At 36.3% G+C, this 24,283-nt stretch overlaps 1 protein-coding gene across 1 annotated transcript; it reads left to right on the forward strand.

Annotated features, from left to right (window-relative positions):
* The first annotated feature begins 3,045 nt into the window (after positions 1 to 3,045).
* On the forward strand, positions 3,046 to 9,092 carry LOC137041040 (uncharacterized). The gene is made up of 5 exons (XM_067416964.1): positions 3,046 to 3,253; positions 3,548 to 4,530; positions 4,630 to 4,699; positions 7,805 to 7,973; positions 8,835 to 9,092. Exons 1-5 carry the CDS (start codon positions 3,046 to 3,048, stop codon positions 8,995 to 8,997), a joined length of 1,593 nt encoding a protein of 530 aa, XP_067273065.1. The 3' UTR covers positions 8,998 to 9,092.
* Positions 9,093 to 24,283: the final 15,191 nt, after the last annotated feature.

Raw genomic sequence — 24,283 nt, forward strand, 5'->3', positions numbered from 1 at the left:
TGTCATAAAACATCAATTATATCTGCCTGCTGCAAGAGGGTTCTTGACATTTCACGCTATTTTAAGTTCCAGGCAGAATCCATGACACTGGCTCCATTTTCTGTTCGTCTGCCATATATTGCGGCAGCCCTGTGGCTTAGTCTGGCTCCTTTTCTGTACTTGTATCAATAAAAGATATAAAGAGACTGAAACCTTATCAAATTGATACATAAAATGTGCTCTTAGCCGTGCAGATGTGGGGAGCCAGATCAGATCTGATGAGTATGAATCCAATTATCTGTCCTATCGTGGTTCTGTTCTGCTAGGAATTTTTTTTGGGCACTAATGTTGTTGCCTTAATCAATAGCATCCCACAGGCTAAGTTAATTTTATTGATGGTACACACACAATATATATATATATATATATATATATATATATATATATATATATATATATATATATATATATATATATATATATATATATATATATATATATATATATATATATATATATATATATATATATATATATATTATAACAAATTTATAACAATTACTTACCGAATCTGTTGCACTCATTGTGTTCAGTCTTCCAGGTTATATAAAGCATAAAGGTAAGATCTTACGAATTTATGAATGAACTATTGGCCTACTGACATTTTTAATGACATGCGCTTTAAAAAATTACAATTCTCATGATAACTTTCGTTAACAATATAATAAGTAAATCCACTTCACCAGCTACTTACTCTTCGACAGGGATGGCATAGAAATATACAGAGCTACTGTAAAAGCGGAAGTTGAAATACAATATTGGCCATGCGCTTGTTTTTCTGGCATGTAAGGTCTATAAAAAAACTGTACACTATTTAATTAGTGTTACCACCTGCCATGCAGAAGAGCACGAAGGAATGTATGGTAGTGACATATATAAATAAATAACAGATAACAGCATGTTTTCCCCTACACATTGAAATTGCCTTTTAATTGCCTGATAAGTTTTTCTTGTTCAGACAGTTGTTGTTGGAACCTTTGTCCACCTTTTGTTCAACGAGTAAATCTGTACAAACTTTACACTGACATCTGGGTTTATTTAAAGATTCAGGTTCTTGAAAAACGTGTTTATTAAAAAAAGTGTTAAAATAAATTAAATTTGTCCCTACAGTCCACACTCACATCTTCACTCACAGTTACCACAGTGATTTTTACTTATACAGTATATTCAGTCTTTCTGTCATTAATAAGCTGCTCCAGTGTTGGAGACACCGGCACAACATTAATTACGTTATGCCAATAGCTTGCAAACCATCAGAAATAGACTCTAAGAAGCCATTATGTGCAGTTTATATTGTGATGCCTTATTCTTTACACCAAACGGGAGTAGGCCGTTTAAACAGACAGCTGATCCAGCATTTGAGGACTTCCTGAATAAGCTAACCAGAATTCCAGTAGGGTTTTGGATATGCTTTAAGCCAGCATCTTGAGATATCTTAAAATAGCTCTGAATATCAGTGTGAAAATATTTTTAACAGTTGCACAGATTTTAAGTTATACCTTCAACATTTGCAAAGCACTCAAAACCAAAAAGCAGAACATTCTTTAGCACTATTTGGCACATTGATTTATTGAACAAAATAACAAAAATAACAAAACCTTTTAAGAGAGAATGTTTGTGGTCCCCTTTGCTGAATATACTGAATACAGACAGGGTTGAGATCTATGCAGTTATTAAGTTATGAAACCCTTTGATATAAAAATTATGTATAATACCATTCAAAATCTGGGATCCTTTAATGTTCTCTTACGCTCAAGGCTGCATTTATTTAACCAAAAATACAGCAAAACGGTAATATGTGAAATATTTTAATAATATAAAATAACTGGTTTCAATTTTTAGTCAATTTAAAGTCTCCGTACTGGATGAAATTATTCAGATCTGACTTTAGAACACTAGTGTATATAATTAAATGACGGAATTAAATCAGCTAATCACATGTGGAGCAGTTTCTACAGTTCTTTGAAGTCGTTTTAAGTGGCTCATGATCACTCTCATTACTGAATTAATTGGGAAACCAGCAGTACTTGAATCACCAACTGTTATTTAACATAGAAAGTTGGCAAAAAGGTGTAAATCCATAATGAAGGTGCCCCGGTCAGCACAGAGAGAAATTAAGTTTTAGTTACAATATTTCACACAGGTCAAAATACATGAAAAGTAGTGACATTTTTTTCACGGTCATAGACATTTCTATCTGAATAAGTTAAGATTTCTCAGAAGATCCCTGATTTAACCAGAAAGCGGCATGTAATCTGCTCCCTACATTTTTGTGAGAACAACACAGACGAGTTCGATTCAGACAGGATTAAAATTACAAAGGACATCTAGACAGTGCTGAGTAGTAACTAATTACATGTAATCTGGATTATCAAATTCCTAAAAATAAGTACTTGTAATTAGATTATATTACATTTTAAAATACTCATAATCTGTTTTTTTTATTGATTTCATGATTACGTGATTTTAATCTAACAATGGCTTTTAATTAATTAATTGATTGTTTGTACAATTGTTATTTTATTTTATTTTATATATATATATATATATATATATATATATATATATATATATATATATATATATATATATATATATATATATATATATATATATATATATACACTGTAACCCTTTACTGTAAATTTACAGGGAATTTCTAACAGTATTGTACTGTATTTCCATAAAGCAGTGATATACTGTATCTTTTACAGAACATCTGTAAATATACAGCACTTTTCTGTTTTAACCCAGCTAAATTCGTAATACAGTATCACACTGTAAAAACATTGCATTGTGGGATTGATTTCATTAGCGTTCATTGCAGATCAGATGCAACAGAACAAATATGGAGCCAGAATGGTGACTTTAAAATTTGGCATCACAAGATCAAGGTTACTTGTGTATTAATCAAGACAGCCTACTGGATTACTATCCTCTACCTGAATACTCATTGTGCGGCTTGTCAGTAATTGTTCTCCATCATTCCTTTCCAATTCTAGAATAATGTCTGAAATGAAAGAAGTCCTGAAAGATGCTGTATTGTCGGTGTTGCCAAGCCTCTCTCCAGAGGTAATCAACCAGCTGGTTGAAAAGCTCATGGATCAAGGTGTCGAGGGTTTGGATGATTTGGTTTATGTAAAAGATGATGACATTTTGGAGTTTATACGACCTATCCAATGCCGAAAACTTCTTAGTGCCTGGAAAAATCAAGGTAAAGATAAGGTTGATTAAATAAAACTAAGAGAGGATGTGATAATTAAAGGGTTAGTTCACCAAAAAATTAAAACTTGTAATTAATTACGCACCCTCATGTCGTTCCACATACTGCATATACTGTCTATAGAGGGACAGAAATCTCTAGTTCATAAAAAAAAAAAAAAAATTGTTTACCAAAGTTGAACAAAATTCTAATGGGTTTGGAATGACGTGAGGATGAGTAATTAATAACACAATGCACATTTTTAGGTGAATTAACCCTTTTAAACTGCATTACAATGCATTTCAGTACTGTTTCAAAACTACACAGTGGTACTGCAGCCTGCCGAGGTTCTCCCCTTGGTTCCCCCCGAAACAAATGCTACTCTTGGTTCATCAAGCTCCTCAACGCCAACATCAAGCATTGTTGCATCAACCAGTGCATCACATTCATGGCCTGAAAATTTCAAAGTTCCGTGGAACTTAATGCCAGCCGGTATAAAGAGTGCTATTGAGAATGGCCTGAGACCTTCTCCTTCTGACCGACGACAAATGATAAGAATTCTTGCTGATGAAATTAGAAAAATTGACACAAACCCCAGCAGATCACAGTGCCTTACTGTTGCTCGTCAAATTGTGAGCCAATATCCAAAGTCGTTTGCAGACATGATGGGTGACAAGCAGGTTGGGGGTGGTTACGAATCGGTTCTTTCACAGCTGAAAGTGCGGATAGAGCATCTTAATCGAAGAAGTACACTAAGTCAACATATGACCCTTAGAAGTGACATTGGAACTACTAGAAAACGAAATTCAACTGACTCGTATGGTTGCACAAGATGGCAGCCTGCTCTTCCACCTGGTGAGAGTCACGACAGTCTTGAAATTAAACGTCAGAAGCTGGAGGAGATCCACCTTCATGAAGGAATTTCTGGAGTTGAGAGAGGAGACGTTTACAAGCTCATGGAGGAGACCTATTGGCTTCAGCGTTACATGATAAATGCAACCCCGTCCCCTACAATTTCAGATCTAAAATCCAAATGGCCATATCTCTTCACACAGAGGCATGTATATGGACATTTTGAACAGCTTACTGACAAAAAAGTGCTCAGACTTTTGGAATTGTCTATTCAGGAGTGTGGAAAAATCATAATTGAGTTTTTCAAAAGCAAACCAACCAACGATGATGTTCGGAGCATACTCTCCAGAGAAGAAAATGATGTGGGTGCCATGGTCCTACTACTACTTCTTGCACACTTCAAAGAGAAGTTAGATGGTCTTATCCTTCAAGCAGATGTAAGTAGAGATTATTAAACAAATCTCATTTATCTATAATGTTTTATGTTTTGGTTCTTTTTATCATAGTTGTGATGTCCTTTTTAAAAATTGTTCCAGGAATTTGCAACTCCATCTGATGTCCAGGAATCTGTACATTTGCCAGAGAGTCCACGCCTTATATTTCTTGGTATGTAAACATTACAGTGGTAATTTCACCCTAAATTGAAAATGAAGTTATCATTTAATCACTTCACTTCAAGAAATGTTTTTATAAAATATTATTTTTGTATTGTTTACAGTCCAGCTATCTAAAAATTCAAGTATATATCTTTTTTTCTGAAGTAAGGAGAAAGAAAAAAGAAGTCAAAATTAAGTGAGTTTATGCATAAAACAAGCAAAATAATATTTCTTTTAGAAAAGAAGAAAACATTTTTCGAAGAATTTTTATATATTTCAGCTGGGAAATAAAATTCTCAGGAAGATTTTTTTTTTTTTTGCAGTGCGGTACTTTTTTCGCATCTGACCACCAAAGGAGAATACAAAAAAAAAATGTCCTGCTTGTGCTCCCCCATATAATATCAGTGAATAGTAAGCAGCATTAAGATTTAAAAAAAGGATGCAAAAGTATCATAGAATGATTCCATGCAATGTGCCACAAGTGTGGGTATACAATAGGGTTTAATAAAAAAAGAAAATGTAATGTAATATATATTTTTTAATGAAAATCCTGACATTGACTGTTGGTCTTCGGTGCTTGGATGCATGTTCATGAGGCTAATGGTAGGCTACTGCAGTTGTGAGAAATGTAATTTTTTTTTATAAAATCCATGTACATTCTTCTATTAGATTAAAATATCCATTGTGTTTGTTGTAACAGTAATTTTTCACATTCAAATCTGTCAAATACAGAAGACCAATAGCCAAGGTCAGGATTTTCATTCAATATTACATTTTCCCCCTCCCCCCAAACATTTGAAATATATGGCACGTGTTACATACCATCCATTCTGTGATAATTTTGCCAATTTTTTTACAAACTTGATGCTGGTTCCTATTCACTGCCTTTTATATGGATGAGCGCAAGCTGGACATTTTTCTTTTGTGGTCCAAAAAAGGAAAAAGAGCGGTATACTGCATTAGAACAACAGCGGATGAGTAAACTGTTATGTAATAAAACAAAAGTGAACTTACTATGGGTGACCTGCTTTAAAGGGTTAGTTCACACAAAAATAAAAATAATGAAATGTATTACTCACCCTCATGCCGTTCCACACCCGTAAGACCTCCATTCATTCTGGGAACACAAATGAAGATATTTTTGTTGAAATCTGAAGGCTCAGTCAGGCCTCAATAGGGGGCAATGAAATTTACACTCGCAAGATCCATTAATGTACTAAAAACATATTTAAATCAGTTTATGTGAGTACAGTGGTTCAATATTAATATTATAAAGCAACAATAATATTTTTGGTGCAGCAAAAAAAAATAAAAAATAACGACTTAAATAGTGATGGCCGATTTTCAAAACACTGCTTCATTAAGCTTCTAAACATAATGAATCAGCGAGTCGAATCATGATTTGGATCGTGTGTCAAACCGCCAAACTGCTGAAATCACATGACTGTCTCCGAACCACTGAATCGACTCGTTGATTTGATATGCTCCAAAGCTTCATGAAGCAGTGTTTTGAAATCAGTTATCACTATATAAGTTTTTTTTTTTTTTTTTTTTTTGCCGTTATTCTCGTTGCTTTATAATATTACTATTGAACCACTGTAATCACATGAACTGATTTAAATATGGTTTTAGTACATTAATGGATCTTGCGAGGACTTTAATGGATCTCATTAATGGACAATTTCATTGTCCCCCTATTGAGGCCTCACTGAGCCTTCAGATTTCAACAAAAATATCTTCATTTATGTTCCGAAGATGAATGGAGGTCTAAGGGTTGTGGAACAGCTATGACATTTACTAGTAAATGAGTAAATTACATTATTTTCATTTTTGGGTGAACTAATCTTTTAAGGGTTTTCATCTGTCTCAGCCCAATGCATGCAATTAGTCATTTAAAGTAGTTATGAAGAGTTCTTTTTAAAAAAAAAAAAGAATGTTACAACACAACTCTGCCCCTTACTGTCACAAACATCCAGGAGCACATTCGCATGCTGTAAAAACCTGTCCTGGTTTATAAAAATGTGCAGTTTACTACACATTGAATTCTTAATCATAAATTTAAGTGGTTTACTAGCAGAAAGTTCAAATTTTGTCTGAAAAGTAAATTTTACAAATGCAAATGTTTACAGCACATTACTGCAATCATGGGTTCTTGTGTGTGATTAGACAGGTGCTTAGTCACAAACAGACAGGCAGGCAGAAATTGGTTATGGTTTAAGAAATTTAAAATAGACTACACTACTTTCATTTCACAAGGGAGAGTATTCCTTTAATTAAGAGATTGCTCACTGCTATAAAAAAAAATTAAAGTATTCCTGTATTAAAGGTCCCGTTCTTCGCGTGTTTTCGAAGCTTTGATTGTGTTTACAGTGTGCAATATAACATGAGTTCATGTTTCGTGTGTAAAAACACAGTATTTTTCACACAATTTACTTATCTGTACAGCGCTGTTTTCTCTGTCCTAAAAACGGCCTGATGATTTCCTTGTTCTATGAAGTCCCTCCTTCAGAAATACGTAACGAGTTCTGATTGGGCCCGCGCTTCCCGTGTTGTGATTGGACAGCAGCTTAGCGCTCTTTGCCCGGAAAGGTCCCGCCTCTTACCATAACGGGGAAATGCAAGCGCTGAATGTGCGCTCTTCTCCACGTGGGAGAGCAACAAGACCACGCCCCCTATTTTGCGTGTTCTTGTGGGCGGAGGGTTAGTCAACAAACGGTTCTAGTGACGTCATCACAGCAGGAAGTGCAGCGGTGTAGACCAAACCGGCCGTTCACTGTAGGATTTGACAGGGAACTTCTGTTAAATAAAATATCTCGCTTGACATTGAACTTTGAGCTTTATAATTTTACAGGTATTATTTATGCTCTAACAGCAACATTACACAGTAACTAAAGTTTGAAAGATGGAATCGCGAAGAACGGGACCTTTAATGAACACTACCCAAAAATACTACTAAAACAGAACTAAATGGTGAACCCTGGAAAGGGTATTTTTAGAGTTATTTTAATAGTTATGTTGAGCTGTGAAGAGACAACTACATAGAACAACTGTGCAACCCACAATATTGAATTTTAAATATTATTATTTATTTATTTATTTCATTTTTCATTTACAGGTCAATCTCTAAGCAACCAGCGGTGGATGTTAAGCTTGGAAGGTGAAGTTGTGTGTGAAGGAGCACAGCCCAATTTCATCACTGGCCTGGCAGCGCTGTTTGCCTCCTTCTATAACTTCAACTTGCAGTACCAGGAAGAAGCAGCATGCACCCTTGAGTTTGTTCAGAGGTTAGTCATTAGCATTTTTGCCATTCATATATTTTAGCCTAATTGTCACTAACCTTGTCTTGATTGCATTTTTTAAGGACTTCATTTTTTGTTGACAAACATTTTGTACAGCTGACTACAGGGATGAACAACATGGCCCTGGTTTCAGACAGGGCTTAGTTTAAAGGGATATTTTTAAAATCCACCCATGATTTACTCACCTTTAAGCCATCCTAGGTTTATATGAATTTTAGACAAAGAAAATCATAGTTAAATGAAATAATGTCCTGGCAAATCCAAGCTTTATAATGGCAGCGAATGGCTGGTTCAAAGTTGACACTGCCATTGTGCTTGTAAGAGTCAGAGTATTATTTAAATGTAACTCTGATTGTATTCATCTAAAAGAAGTCATATACACATCATATACACATGTCTTGAGGGTGAGTAAATCATGGTCTCATTTTGAGTTTTGACTGACCTATTATTTTATGCCAGGTGTAGGCTTCAGTAAAATTAAGGTATTTAAGCAGCTTTCCTAAAAACGTCTTGTAAAAAAAGATTTCAGATTAGACAGCTCAAACACGCATTTTAAATGATGTTTAACATTATCATGCAGTCATAATCACATTGCAAGGCTTGCAATTGAGTTAAAGTATTGATGACATAAGGGTTTGGACTGGATTCTGTCAATGTGCTGCATTTTTATGTGGCTGCATTTCCACTGATACTCAGACTAGACCTGATATAGGAACTGATGAGGGGATGATAGTTTTAAGCTGTACAGTGTAATGAATGCAGAAAAAATGTTAATTAATCACAACATCCAACATTGCATTTTTCTGTAACAATTGTTTATTTTTTTCCTTCTTCTGTTTTTTTTAGACGCTTTCTTGACATCAATCCAGAACGTGGATCAAAAACAAAGAAAGGAAAAGTAATTTCAAAAAAAACTGGCAAAGTTGTGCAAAAAAAGAACACCACTGTACACCCACAGGTTTCCTCACTTCTGCGAAAACTTGCAGACTTTCAATGGGATTTTGTTTAGATTTCAGACTCTTTCAGACTCTTTTTTTTTTTTTGTAAATGGCACTGTGAATGTTCTGTTATTTGAGAATTGCACTTATAAAAATACAAGTGGCATTTCAGTCAACATGTTTATATTTGTTTTTCAAATATTTTTGTTTTTTTATGACTCTTTCTTGGGTCACTTTACATTTCCTAAAAAAAACTGTAAATTTGTTGAAATTATACAAGATTACTGCATTATACTGCATCAAGTGCTTATTGTGAACTGTTTGTTAACTTGCATTTTATGTTTTAATAAAATACAGTTGGCATTTCAGGCAGTTTTCTAGTCTTTACTTTGAACTAAAATAAATGTTTTAAAACCCAGAGAATGTTGGTTTCTTTTTTTCTATTATGAGTACTATTATGCAACTTAAAAGTACAACATTTTTAATTATGTAAAATATTTTTTATTGCTTGTAGAGAACAGTTTAATACTGTAAAATTACATGATATAATAGTAGGATACTGTATTTGATAATTACAGTACAGTACTGTAAATAAACAGTAAGTGGCTGGCAACCCAGCTGCCAGTATTTTACTGTAAATTTACAGCCCAACATTTTACAGTACAGTACTGTAAATAATTTTTACAGCACTAGTTCTGTAAATAAACAGTAAGTGGCTGGCAACCCAGCTGCCAGTATTTTACTGTAAATTTACAGCCCAACATTTTACAGTACAGTACTGTAAATAATTTTTACAGCACTAGTTCTGTAAATAAACAGTAAGTGGCTGGCAACCCAGCTGCCAGTATTTTACTGTAAATTTACAGCCCAACATTTTACAGTACAGTACTGTAAATAAGTTTTACAGCACTAGTTCTGTAAATAAACAGTAAGTGGCTGGCAACCCAGCTGCCAGTATTTTACTGTAAATTTACAACGAAAAGTTTTACAGTGTATATATTTAAAATTATTCCTTCAAAATTTACTGCTTATAAAGGTTAAGCTCAGCCACTAGTCATAAACCTATCACTGAAAACTGACACCAACACAGCATTTTTTTTAAGTTTATTGTGATTTTAAATTCTTATGATTTAATTAGGTAATAGCTGTTTTTTTTCAAACTCACAAACCAAATCCCCCTCCCCCCTCCCCCCCTTACAAACCCCAGTCTGGGAAACCCAGGTGCTATGTAATATTTAATGCACTTCATGTTGTTAATAACAAAGAATGGAATATATTTTCTTTGTCTTTGTATTTTTATATCAGCATGTACAATATTATCCTAATCAATTCAATGTGATTAAACAAGTTAGGTCAAAAAGTAATCTAAAAGTAATTAGATTATATTACTTTAGATGTGTAATGTAATGGATTACACTGCATGTCACCAGTAACAGACAATCATTTGTAAGTAAACTAGATGACCTGTAGTCTGGGGAAACCCAAAACCCCAAAAAACTTCAAAAGGGATAGTTCACCCAAAAAATAAAATTACGTGATTTACTTACCCTCAAGCCATCCTAGGTGTTATTTTTTTCTTTTATACAAATACAATCAGTTATATTACAAAATGTTCTGGCTAATCCGAACATCAGTACTAAAATTTGAAGCGATAAAGTCAAATATCTAGCTTCTGCCAGAACGCCTTACGCAGTCAACTTATGGAAAAAGCGTAACAGTGGACATCACTGGGCCCTTTTTAGAGGGACATCAGTGTGCGAGATATGTAAGCAAAAAATAGCTAAACTAAGCTAAACTAAACATTTTATATTTTCTTTAAGTCAGAAATGTTAAACAAATGATAAAAGAATATACAGGCAAATTAATAAAGTTTTGTTTAATTTCGCCATTTTGAATTGAATATAGGCCTATGTAATGTGATTAATATTGTAGGCTAAAGAAGAAACAAGAAATATTAACAAAGCAGTTTTCTTCAGATTAGGTAAGATTAATAATGAATGTGTACGTATTGTAAATTAATATAATTCCATTTGTAGCCTTCAGTAAATAAAAAAGCTCAGCTTTTTTTAGCCTGTACTGGGCATACGATTAGTAATGAATGTGGGCATATTGTGAATTAATTTAATAAACTAAACTTGGTTACCTAGCTTTCCGCCTTCAGTAAATTAACATGTCAACAAAAATGATTCATAAAACATATAAATATCAGTTAATCATATGTTAACTGAAGAGAATGGAAAAACTATATCAGTCCTATCTGCCCACTGAAATGGTTTTAGCTAGTTATCTAATTTTTGGCCTTTAGAAGATCTTAAACTGCACATATACTCACCTAAAGGATTATTAGGATCACCATACTAATGTGTTTGACCCCCTTTCACCTTCAGAACTGCATTAATTCTACGTGGCATTGATTCAACAAGGTGCTGAAAGCATTCTTTAGAAATGTTGGCCCCTATTGATAGGATAGCATCTTGAATTTGATGGAGATTTGTGGGATGCACATCCAGGACACAAAGCTCCCATTCCACCACATCCCAGAGATGCTCTACTGGGTTGAGATCTGGTGACTGTGGGGGCCATTTTAGTACAGTGAACTCATTGTCATGTTCAAGAAACCAATTTGAAATGATTTGAGCTTTGTGTCATAGCCTCTTTTTCCTATTTGTAGTGCAGATGAGTGGTAACCGGTGGGGTCTTCTGCTGTTTTAGCTCATACGCCTAAAGGTTGTGCGTGTTGTGGCTTCCCAAATGCTTTGCTGCATACCTCAGTTGTAACGAGTGGTTATTTCAGTCAAAGTTCTTCTATCAGCTTGAATCAGTCGGCCCATTCTCCTCTGACCTCAACAAGGCATTTTCGCCCACAGGACTGCTGCATACTGGATGTTTGTCCCTTTTCACACCATTCTTGGTAAACCCTAGAAATGTTTGTGCGTGAACATTTTACATTTACATTTAATCATTTAGCAGACGCTTTTATCCAAAGCGACTTACAAAAAAGGGGAGAGTAATAGAAGCAACGAAACAGACAAGGCCAACAACCTGTAAGAGCTGTAAGAAATCTCAATTAATTAGCACAATACACAACATTTTTTTTTTTTTTTTTTTTAAGACATCTACAACAAAAACTCACGTACGCAAAATGCCGAACACTGGATTTTGATAGCTATGATAACATAGCTATCTCAGTAACTGAGCAAATTGTGAAATACTCAGACCGGCCCGTCTGGCACCAACAACCATGCCACGCTCAAAATTGCTTTAATCACCTTTCTTTCCCATTCTGACATTCAGTTTGGAATTCAGGAGGACCACACCTTCAAGACAAGGTTGATTAGATAATTGCATCAATGAGAAATTGAACCGGTGATCCTAATAATCATTTTGCTGAGTGTATCATAGAAATCAGAAGTTCTCAAAATTATATCCAATGTGTTTTGGCCTTCAAATTTTAGCCATTCACTACCATTATAATGCTTGGATTAACCAGGACATTTGTAATACAACTCCATATACTCCATATGTAATCAATCGATCAATCAACTTTATTTATATAGCGCTTTTACAATCACGATTGTTTCAAAGCAGCTTCACAGTTCATATGCAATATGTCTCCATATAATCCAATCCAACAACGTCATATACACCTAGGATGGCTTGAAGGTGAGTGAATCATTGGATGATTTTTTTTTAATTTAAAAAAAAGCCTGTACGAAATGAAATGTACGTCTTAAATGTATATCTTAGATTTTAAAGCATATGTCCACGTCTTAATCATTGTTTTAAAAGGGGCTATATTTATATAAAGCATATGTATTGAGCTTTTCTGTAGTTTAAACATTTAAAAATGTGCAGGCTTTTAAGGGTTCAGAGTATGTTTAGAAATAAACCCCAGTACATTACCGTTTCTGTTCTTCCTGTTCTATTCACTAGGGCAGGAAACTGACCCTTGACCGAATACCCTAACCAAATGACAGAAGAAGAAAGACACAGGGGGACATGAGACAGTGGCGTAGGAAGAGTGATGGAAATGAAGAGAGAAAGCTAGGAAATGAGAAAGGGAAGAGAGAATGCGAGCAGCAAAAGAAAAGACTGGGTACTGGTCGTAAGGTGTAAGCGGGCCAGAGCGAGGGGTGGGAAGGGAGGTTGAGTGACAGCTCAGTGATGGATTGTGGTCTGAATCACTGCTTATGCCCTCTTCACACTCACTCTAGCTCACAGCGACCTGACAGCCGTCCATCGCTCTCTTTGTAAACATACAGTCAGCCTTATATTCAGAGGTCAGGGCCAAGACTTGAGAGAACCGCAATCATTTTGCCCTTTTATTTCACTCTCTCTCTCTCACTTTCTATTTCTTTCCTCGCCATTCATAATCTCTTTAATCGTTTACAACATGCTAATAATAGAATATCAGTAACACTGCAGTTGGTTTGAGACAGTTAATAGTAGGGTCAATGACAAATAACAGTAAAGAAAGAAAAGTAAATCTTGAATGTATATTATACACATTAAATGCTTGTACACATCTTAATCATATGTTAAAATAATTCATACTACAGGGCTGTTGAATGCTTGGTTAGTTGACGAACGTTCTTAGGTGTGCAATTATTTTCATGGAAATGCACGGCTAAAGGTGTTCCAGTATTTGACCGTATTACAGTTCCATCTCACTTCGCCAATGTATTTCAGTTATTTTAAATGTCTTTACAGCCTACAGAAACCAAACCCACAACGACACTGACCAAGCAAAGAAAATAGTAAATAATAGGATAAAAATGTCAAATTATTTCCATTTTATTACGTTTTTTTTAAATGTATAATGTATTTACTATTATGGAGCACTTTTGCGCTCTCTCCCACTTAAAGGCACACACATAAGCTACAGTACGGACGCACACACACTAGTGTGTTGTCAGAGCTGCTCTGATGATTTTATAAGTAAAATAGTTTAGCAACTTAAAAGCTACATGACACTTCTCACTAGCGACGTGCAGATACTTCCGCTAGTAGAAGCTGGAGCTGAACACTGTTGAGAGATGCACAGACGCGCAGGTAATTTTCTCTCTCTCTCTCTCTCTCTCTCTCTCTCTCTCTCTCTCTCTCTCTCTCTCTCTCTCTCTCTCTCTCTCTCTAATAACTGCTTTAGTCTGCTATCACTGAAGCCTCCATCACTAGCTGTAAAATGACATTTTGAAATTAGCAATGAATGCTTGGGATGAGATGCGTAAGAAATAAGGCCTACACACAAGAGCGTTTTAAGGACAAAAACTTGAAAAACATCTTGAAATACATAATCTGAAAATTATGAGGCGTTGTAACCTTAGTATAAGCGGAATAATTGACTCTGGGCTGTTGAATTATTAGAAAAATAATGCACACCCAAGAGATGACCGCGGTAATGCGGTCATTACGCGAAGGGAAGTGGCCGTTACACCTCGGGCCTCCTGTGTGGATTAATTTTCTAATAATTCAACGGCCTAGAGTCAATTATTTCTTAAATATATAAACGTTGAAAAGGTGTATTTAAGCCACTGTATAAAATGAAGTTCTGAATAAATTAACAGATCCAGACCAAAAATTGTTAAAAATATTTTTCCAAGCTGTAAATAAAAGAAAGATTATGAAATACTTAACGTGTGACTTGCCATTTCATTGTAATTGTTTGTAAAATATAACCCCTACTAGTAATTTTTGTGTAACACTGTTATTACTATTATTACTATAGTAAGTACATAGTTACACTGTAAAAAAAAAAAAAAAACATTCAGGCCCCAATTGAAAATTTTCCACTGACAGATCACATCTAAATTTTTTATTTGGCCAAATTGAATTTCTGTGAATTAAATTGCCTAATTCACAGAAATTCAATTTGGCCAACTGAAAAATTTAGATGGGATCAGTCACTAGAAAATTTTCAATTGGGGCCTGTTTTTTTTTTTTTTTTTTTTACAGTTTAGTAACGTGTAACTTTCACCTTAAAATAAAGGGAACAACTTTATAGGTGGCCTTAACTACTATGTACTAACATAAAAATAAAAATAAGTACAATGTACTTATTTTGTTCATATTGTATCGCAAAACACTTTTGCTGATATTGAGATGGGATATGGGTAAAGTTAGGGTCAGGTATGGTGGTATGTGTCAGTTTGACGGTATGGTTAGGTGTAATTACAAATGCAGAAATTAATTACAGAATAATTACATGCAGGTATTTTGTACAATGTAAAACATGTATGTACACAACAAATACATTGTATCAAATGATTATTTAAAATATTATTACATAGTAGTTAAGGCCACCTGATATAAAGTGGGTCCTTTCATTTTAAGGCGACATAGTTACACATAACCATAACTCTGCATTAATTAATATTACTCAGTACTTATGAGGAAGTACAATGTAACTACATCATCTTAAACTAATGTGTAATCATATTTTCAATCTTTATGTCACTGACCTATAATTTGTTCTCACTGTAGAACAGGAGCTTTGTACACATACTAACTAAACCAGATGCCTCTAAACCAGATTCTCTACAAATAAACTCTTTCAACTCTTTTCAGCTCTCTCTCTCTCTCTCTCTCTCTCTCTCTCTCTCTCTCTCTCTCTCTCTCTCTCTCTCTCTCTCTCTCTCTCTCTCTCTCTCTCTCTCTCTCTCTCTCTCTCTCTCTCTCTCTCTCTCTCTCTCTCTCTCTCTCTCTCTCTCTCTCTCTCTCTCTCTCTCTCTCTCTCTCTCTCTCTGTCTCAAACACCTTTGTTGTTGAATACAACATAAAGATCTAATGTATAATGCATTCTTTTTTGTGACTTTTTTTTTTTTGTGACTGTGATTTTCAATTGCTTCTCAAACATAATTAAAGCCAGCATTCATTCTAATTATTTGGGACGGGCATGTCTTTACAATTTGATCATTTCTTTCACCACGGATTCTTCGCTATTAGCATATTTTCATTAACCTTGGAGAATGAATAATTTACAAGTCTCCGAAAGATGAGTTGTGCTGCTTTTGGGAGCGGATCTGCGAAGCCAAGCTTTCTTATTTTGTCTCGTACAGTAAGACAGGCCTCGGAGATGACAGGAATAATTAGCCGCACCTGAAGCGACTCTACCCACACACGCAGAGGAGGTGGCTGGAGGTGATGTGAGGTGCTGCAACCTGAAACCTGAGCTGATGGGAGACTCCCCAACCCCTCCCGCCCCTAGCTTCCCTTGGCCCTCCGAGGAGGTGGAAGGTGGGGTGAACCGAGTCGGGGAAGGGGGGGGGTTACTCCTCATTAGTACAGTACGGCTGGTACAGTGGGGATGTCAATGCGCTCACGTTACTTCATCAGACCCCAGGGCACTCAAACTGGAAACAAAGGCTTGAGACTGGGAGGGGCCACACAAAATCTTATAAGCAGACGTGCTTCTTGGGGAAAAAAATATGTGCTTTTTTTATAATGACCAAACGGACATTTACAGTCAGATAAATTACTTTTTTGTTGCTTTTTTATGGCAATTAGGCACTAGATTGAGTGCATTTTTACAGAGCGTAGAGTTAAAAGCAGGGTGTGAAACACACAAGTTGTTTATTCACTCAGCACCCTCCTTTGGGGTTCTCCCTGTGTGGAGGTGGGAAAAAAGAGAGAGAGAGAGAGAGAGAGAGAGAGTTTGTTACCGTACCCCTTAAGATGCAAAATTTCATGGCTTTAAAATCATTTAATGTTGCAGCTGTCACATCAGATTATTGATACGCATGGATTCGCTTTTATCCTCCTGCGCTTCGGAGTCTGCGCCATACAACGTCAATACATTTCTGCCGGGCAATTTATTACTTTTATTCTAGCTCTGTGTACATTTCAGCTGCTAAAAGAGAGAAAATAGCACACCATACATTAGTGTCATCCTTAATCAATCTTAAACGGAATCTATTTGAAGATAAACCAGAAAACAGAAGCCATACAAAAGTAATGAACCTCCATGTGGCTTCCTGGGGAATACATCCAATCTTGTATTTTCTGAGCACCCCCATCTCCCTCCCACACCTTTATTAGCATGCATGGAGCACAGCAAGAGCTTCAACTCTAGGGAGGAGCTCCAAAATTCATTTTCTTTTCTTTCTTTTCGTTTTTTTGTTTTGTTTGATGAAGCTCATGGTGGAATAAAAACAACTAAAAGTCTCTTTCAATCTGACCGCCGGCACTAGAAGAATCACGGTTGAATATTAAAGTTTCGAAAGGAGCAAACATCCTCTCTCAGGTTTTAACGGCAACAACTGAAAAGTAGTTTGGACTTTGCTTTGATTTATTACATAATTTAACCTGGAATTAACTCATTTTATGCAATATTATGCAATGAAAATCATCTTTATACAGAACACAAATCTGTTTTCCAAATTCGCACGTCCTGCTACCAAATACTATTTTCTAAGTGGTTTCATTTTGTATATGCAAATGAGGCTGGTAATTAACAGTGCAAGTGTCAGAGACTTGGCAGTGTGGTGTGATGTGATCTATTATGCTCTCCACACAGAAAAAGATTATGAATTCATAAATAACATCACACACAAGGTAATTAGTCTATAGTGGAGAAACTAAAAAAAAAACTGCCAGATAAACATCATCACTGCAGTAATTGCGTTTTGAGTCCCATTTTCTATTAGGATCTCTCCAGTGTGCCTTTCAGATTTCTTGAATTACAGTGTGCCCGAATAAATATTGTACAACAGTTCTAGCTGTCTAATGTGGTCGTCTGTGACGAGATTGCATCATCCACACAGGTGCACAATGTGATTACGTGACTGTTTAGTTAGATGCTAATATACACTCAGATGACAAAACTGCATTGAAATATAGTTTCTAAACTGCAGCATTGTTTCAGTGTTACAATAAAAAACAAAGCATGGTGACGCAGATTTAAGGGATTTGAGGAAAGAGAGGAAAGAGGCACCCAGAAGAAAGAAAAAAATAAAATAAAATAAAATATAGATAGATAGATAGATAGATAGATAGATAGATAGATAGATAGATAGATAGATAGATAGATAGATAGATAGATAGATAGATAGATAGATAGATAGATAGATAGATAGATAGATAGATAGATAGATGGATGGATGGATGGATGGATGGATGGATGGATGGATGGATGGATGGATGGATGGATGGATGGATGGATGGATGGATGGATGGATGGATGATGGATGGATGGATGGATGGATGGATGGATGGATGGATGATAGACAGACAGACAGACAGACAGACAGACAGACAGACAGACAGACAGACAGACAGACAGATAGATAGATAGATAGATAGATAGATAGATAGATAGATAGATAGATAGATAGATAGATAGATAGATAGATAGATAGATAGATAGATAGATAGATAGATAGATAGATAGATAGATAAAGACATTGTGCTCAGATTTCCCTCAGAAACACTGGATCCCTCACATTTGTCTCCTCTAAAGATTCAGAAGAGACCTCAACAACATCACACTTTGCTCAGATTTTCCTCCTTAGCTAGATAACTTATCTAGACTCTGGATCACTCACATTTGTCTTTTTTAAAGATTCAGAAGAGACATCAACAAAACCACACACTGTGCTCAGATTTTTCTCCCTAGTTAGAGACACTGGTGGTCTCGCATTTGTCTCTTCTAAAGTTTAGAAGATATATCAGCAACATCAAAGTCTGTGCTCAGATTAGTCTCCTTGGCTAGAAAAACTAGTTTCCTTATATTTGTATCCTCCAAAGTTCTTCAACAAGATCTCAACAAGTTAGTGTTAGTGAGGCCAGCAGGTGGCGCTCACTCTGTGGTCTGTGTGGGTCCTAACACAGTGATGGGGACACTGTACTGTAACACGCACCATCCTTCGGATGAGATATTAAATCAAGGTCCTGACTTTCTGTGGAAAAAAATTCCAGGATGTCCTTCGATAAAGAGTAGGTAACCCCAGCATCCTGGTCAAATTGGCCCCTGTCCACCATGGCCTCCCAATAATCCCCATATAATGATTGGCTTCATCACTCTGTCTCCTCTCCACCATTAAGCTGGTGTGTGTGGTGGGCGTTCTGGCGCAATATGGTTGCCATCGCATCATCCAGGTAGATGCTGTACATTGGTGGTGGTTGAGGAGATTCCCCCCCTTCTACATGTAAAACACTTTGAGTGCCTAGAAAAGCTCTATGTAAATGTAATGAATTGTCATATCTAGGGATGGGTAACGAAACCTGGTATTAAATCAGCACCGATGCTAAATTAGAATAATTTTTCACTCTATATCTGCCAGTAATATGTCGACATAAGATGATATTTAAATGCTTAGTTTTAAAGATTAATGTTTTTAGAGATGAACAAATAAACATTCATCAAACCCTGTTGCATCATTTTGATACATAAATGTAAAAATATTATTGATAGGAACATGCCCCCAGACCCCCCTAGAGGGCCTTACAACAATGCCCCCATAGTTTCACAAAATCCTGTGGGAAGCACATGCAATATAACGTTTTATTTATTTATTTATTTATTTATTTATTTATTTATTTATTTATTTATTTATTTATTTATTTATTTATTTATTTTATATATATTTTTTTTTTATTTGGTGTTACATTTATTTTTTACACTTTTGATACACTTTTGCCAAATGTTTTAGGATGCCTGCCTTAACATGCATAATTACATCCCATTGTTAATCCGTAGGGTTTAAGATGGAGTTGGCCCACCCTTTGCAGCTATAACAGCTTTGACTCTTGTTTCAAGGCTTTCCACAAGGTTTAGGAGTGTGTTTATAGGAATTTTTGATTGAGTTGAGTTTTGATTTTGGTTGAGTTCAGGACTTTGTGCAAGCCAGTCAATTTCCTCCACATCAAACTCACTCATCCATGTCTTTATGGACCTTGCTTTCTGCACTGGTGTAGCCTAGAAATCTAGACGCACCCTAGCGGCAGCAAATTTAATCTGCTCGCAAGTGTCGTCTAGGAACTCTCAATACCCTTCTGAGCTGTATTCCTCTCAATCTGGACGGGCCAATCACATCGTGTATAGAGTCGGCGGGCGGGGCCATAATAACGACGGCCGAGTTGCGTTTGCGTGCTTCTAGTAAACACAGAAACTGGCGAACGGCGGCAGTCTTTCGAATCAGCTTTGACTGCGATTCTGGAAGACTTGGAGTTAAGCTTTTCTCTGAGAAAAGAACAAAGAACGGCACTGAAGTCATTCTTAAAAAGGGAAGATGTGTTCAGAGTTTAGCCGACCGGATATCAGAATCTGTCTGACTAGAATCTATCAACAAGCTCTTTTTCACCTTCGTTGCTCTGGTTGGTGTAGCGCTATCCTATCGCGTGCAGAGGGAGTTTGAAAGACAACCGTTTATCCCGCCCCTCGGATTGAGCCCTGTCTATGGTGAGTTTCCAGACCAAACATCTTGATGTGGGTCTGGCTTGTCAGGCTAGCACTGGTGTGCAGTCATGTTGGAACAGGAAGGGGCCATCCCCAAACTGTTTTCACAAAGTTGGGAGCAGGAAATTGTCCAAAAATTGTCCTTCCACTGGAACTAAAGGGCCAAGTCCAACCCCTGAAGAAGAACCCCACACCATAACCCCACCTGCACCAAAGTTTCAACTTGGTACAATGCAGTCAGGCAAGTATCATTACCCTGAGCTTGTAAAAACCTCTGTCAGAGCCATAGCCTTGTAGGCAGAACATCACCACCGAGACAGGCAGCATGAGCTCGAGTCCCAGCTAAAAGTACTTTCACTCTCCCTGTTCCCTTCTCAGCTCTCCCATTGTTCCCTGTCTATCCTCAAACTGTCCTGTCCATTAAAGATGAAAAATCCCAATGTCATAAAAAATAATAGTAAAAAAGAGCAATCTCTATAAATACAATATAGATCTCCCATGTTTCTCATTGCCAATTCAAATTTTCGACCCCTTTCTCTCAGAACTTATCATGTCTCAGTTGTGCCTACTTTTATTTCTCCTTATTAGAAGAAACATCTGAGACACTGTTGATACTAAAATTAGAGATATCTAAGAATCACAAAGTATCCTGAGCTTAGAAAAAGCAAACACTGAGCAATACATTTTTCTCTGTGCAGTGTGCTTCCCCTCCACCACTGCATATTTTGGATGTCTCCATCTAATACACTTGATTCAATTCATCAGCCCATTACCGCAAGACTTGTGAATAATGAGGGATACATACAAAATGTGGAGTGGTGGGGGGTCGACAGGACAGTTTTGAGAAGCACTTTTTTAGAATATAATAGGGCTAATGATGTAAGCCTAATAGAAGAATGAGTCATCCACACCTCAGACTCCAGCCCCTCTCTGTGGCTTCATATTCCACCAGGCTGTGATCTCTGAGGACTTTACAAGATGCTTTTAGCCTCATCTACAGCTGAAGATGGCATATGCTCCCGTTTAAGCATACATGGGAAGCTCCTACTTCTGAGTTGGGCAGATGTTATTACAACCTCAAGTATAAAATATGAAAGTGGCCCAAACAAAACAAATTCACAATGAAATGAACAACTGCAAAACTTATGTTGTTCTGTTGTACCTGTGGATAATCACTTTAGGACAACTTATATAATTAATTAATGCATTGTATCAAACAAATAATTAATTAGCAACATTTTACAATAAGGTTAAATTTGCTAACATTACTTACGCTATCATAAAATACCCATAATCAAGTATTCATATGGCATTATTTGTTAATCTAGGTTAATATAATCTTTTAGTCCATATAATAAAATGTTAGGATAATCTTTTTTATTGTTATTACATTTGTTAGCATTTCAAGTGATATCAAACAAGATAGACACAAAAAAGAGAACAATGGAATTGGGGCTGCTAGGTGGAATAATGCGATTGAGGAAATGTTTGTGGAGGTATGGCAACAATACTCCTGCCTTTATGATATTTGTTCGATGGAGTACACGGTAGAGTGGACAAAGATCATGCGGGCGAATGAGTATGACACTTCGGTAGCCATTGTTTGTGTACGCTTGTTTTTCGTTAGTCAGTCATTAGTTCTGACTTCTCGGTGACATTGCACACGTTGTTAAAGACGGCAAGAGATGATTGGTCAAGAAGCAACATTTAGCCTGACATTTTTCATGTCTATGACAAGACAAGAATTTAGAAGTCAAAATCGCATTATCTGATACAGTGACTATCGTAACACAAAAAAAAATATTGCGTAGTCTGAACTCGGCATAAGATACTTCTTTTCTTTAAAAACAATACAAATCTTACCAACCCCAAATGTGCATGCATTAATTTGATAATAACTATTGGTTAAACTTTATTTCAATGGTCCACATTATGCTAAGTAACTTTTGAAACTACAATTTCATATTAGTAGACTGTTGGGTTAGGATATGTAAGGGTTTGGGTTAGTAGAATGAGTTGATTTAGTTGCAAAGTTATTTATAGTATGTTTCGGGATCATCACAATAAAATGTTTGCAGATATGAAGCAGATAGTCTACTAATACGAAAGTTATTTGATATGTAGTTGCGTTATAGTTACATATCATTATTACAAGTAGAATGTCTAAAGTGGACCATCAAAAAAAAGTGTTATCAATTTATACTTTAAATATTTGAAGGTGTCATGAACTGGCTTTTTTATTTTTTTAAACTGTCGTCTGAGGTCAACTTATGACGTTTGCCTGGATTTTACATTCAAAAATATCCTAATGGATAAGTAATAGGCTATTTTCTAGCCTGGTTTTGAGGCTTTCTCAAGAAACGCTCGGTTTTGTTGGGCGTGCTGCACTATGGACTTGGAAGTAAACGCCCATGGCTAGGATTGGATACAACTTGCATATTTAATGAGCTTCTGCTCCCCTGTCAGTTCACATGAGGGATGGTTTTGAAAGAGGCAAAAAGAATGATTATCTGAAAAGGCTTGCAAAACCTCTATTTCAAACAAACACAATGATTTATCTCTCATCCACCCACGATTGATTGGAATATTATTTTTTTATTACTTGGGCTGCCGAATCAGGAGATATAAGCGCAATCCGCACACACACATGCAAATGCGCCCTTCAAATATCCAGTCAAGAGAGTGAACAACGCAGATCGAAATGCTATTTCACTATTTAAGGTTCACTGGCCTGTCGACGGGCTTATGTTTTGGTAGCCCGTCTGGAAAACAAATAGCCCTGGGACGTTGGGCTTTGCAAGCCCTGGCCCATACATGTCCGAGTCTGATCCTGAATTGCAATGAACCAACAAATAAAGGATTATCTAGCCTGTGACAGCATACTAAGGTACACGTACACATAATCAAAACAACCTGTGTGATATTATCACATATAAAAAACATGTTTTACTCACATAAGTGTGTTGCACCATTCCTGTCAGATCCAATATAGAAGGCAAAGCATTGTGTTTTAATCTCAATATGTCTTCAAATCCAGTGTCAACCTGTGTCTTGATTACAAATGATTCTGCGGTGAAATTAAGCAAACAAATGTGCAATGTCTTACGCATGTGAGCTGGAACTTCATAAAAAATAAAGTTCAACCGCTCATTCCTAATATTAGAATCGGAAGGAAGCTTATGCAGGAAATGTGTTCTTCCGCAACCAGACACAGTGCAATATCTTGCTATCTTTGGCATGTTCATTGCTTGGTAGCGCGATCTGTTTAGCTTCACAAGTCGACTACAGAAGAAAGCATACATATTTATCTGTTGAGGCGTTATTTCAGCATTATATGACATTTATATATCGACATTTTTTGAGATCACTCATTTGCTAGGCCTGGTGTCAATAAAAGCTTTTCTTTGACTAAAAGGAAGTTTTCAGCTCTGAAATGTACAGGATATTGCTATATAACAATTAACTTTTATATATCAAAGGCTCAAGGAAAAGTTGATTTCTCAATTCATCACCCCTTTAAAATCTAATTGTAAAGTGCTACCAGTAAAATTAAGTTATGGGTAGTTAATTAGCCTTATATTAGCTTACTAAACCAACATATCATATATATTATGCCAGCAGCCAAGCACAAGACTGGTTTCCCACTGAAGCTAAGCAGGGTTGAGCCTGGTCAACTAGTTTGCTGCTGGAAGAGGTGTTAGCAAGGCCAGCAGGGGCTGCTCAACCTGTGATCTTTGTGGTTCCTAGCCCCAGTATAGTGATGGGGACACTATACTGTAACAAGCACCATCCTTCGGATGAGTCGTTAAACCGAAGGTCCTGACTTTCTGAGGTCATTCAAAATCCCTTGTTGTCCGTCGGAATAGAGTAGGTGTTTAACCCCGGCATCCTGGCCAAATGTGCCCTTTGGCCCCTGTTCATCATGGCCTCCCAATAATCCCCATATAATGATTGTCTCCTCTCCA

Source organism: Pseudorasbora parva, chromosome 15 (assembly GCF_024679245.1).
Source record: "Pseudorasbora parva isolate DD20220531a chromosome 15, ASM2467924v1, whole genome shotgun sequence".
In the NCBI taxonomy this organism is placed as follows: Eukaryota; Metazoa; Chordata; class Actinopteri; order Cypriniformes; family Gobionidae; genus Pseudorasbora; species Pseudorasbora parva.

Bases quoted from the DNA above. Each gene is read 5' to 3' on its own strand.
- LOC137041040 (XM_067416964.1), top strand. From the start codon at position 3,046: ATGTCTGAAATGAAAGAAGTCCTGAAAGATGCTGTATTGTCGGTGTTG. The intron at 3,254-3,547 runs GTAAAGATAAGG...AATGCATTTCAG, and splicing joins TAGTGCCTGGAAAAATCAAG to TACTGTTTCAAAACTACACA. The intron at 4,531-4,629 runs GTAAGTAGAGAT...AAATTGTTCCAG, and splicing joins GTCTTATCCTTCAAGCAGAT to GAATTTGCAACTCCATCTGA.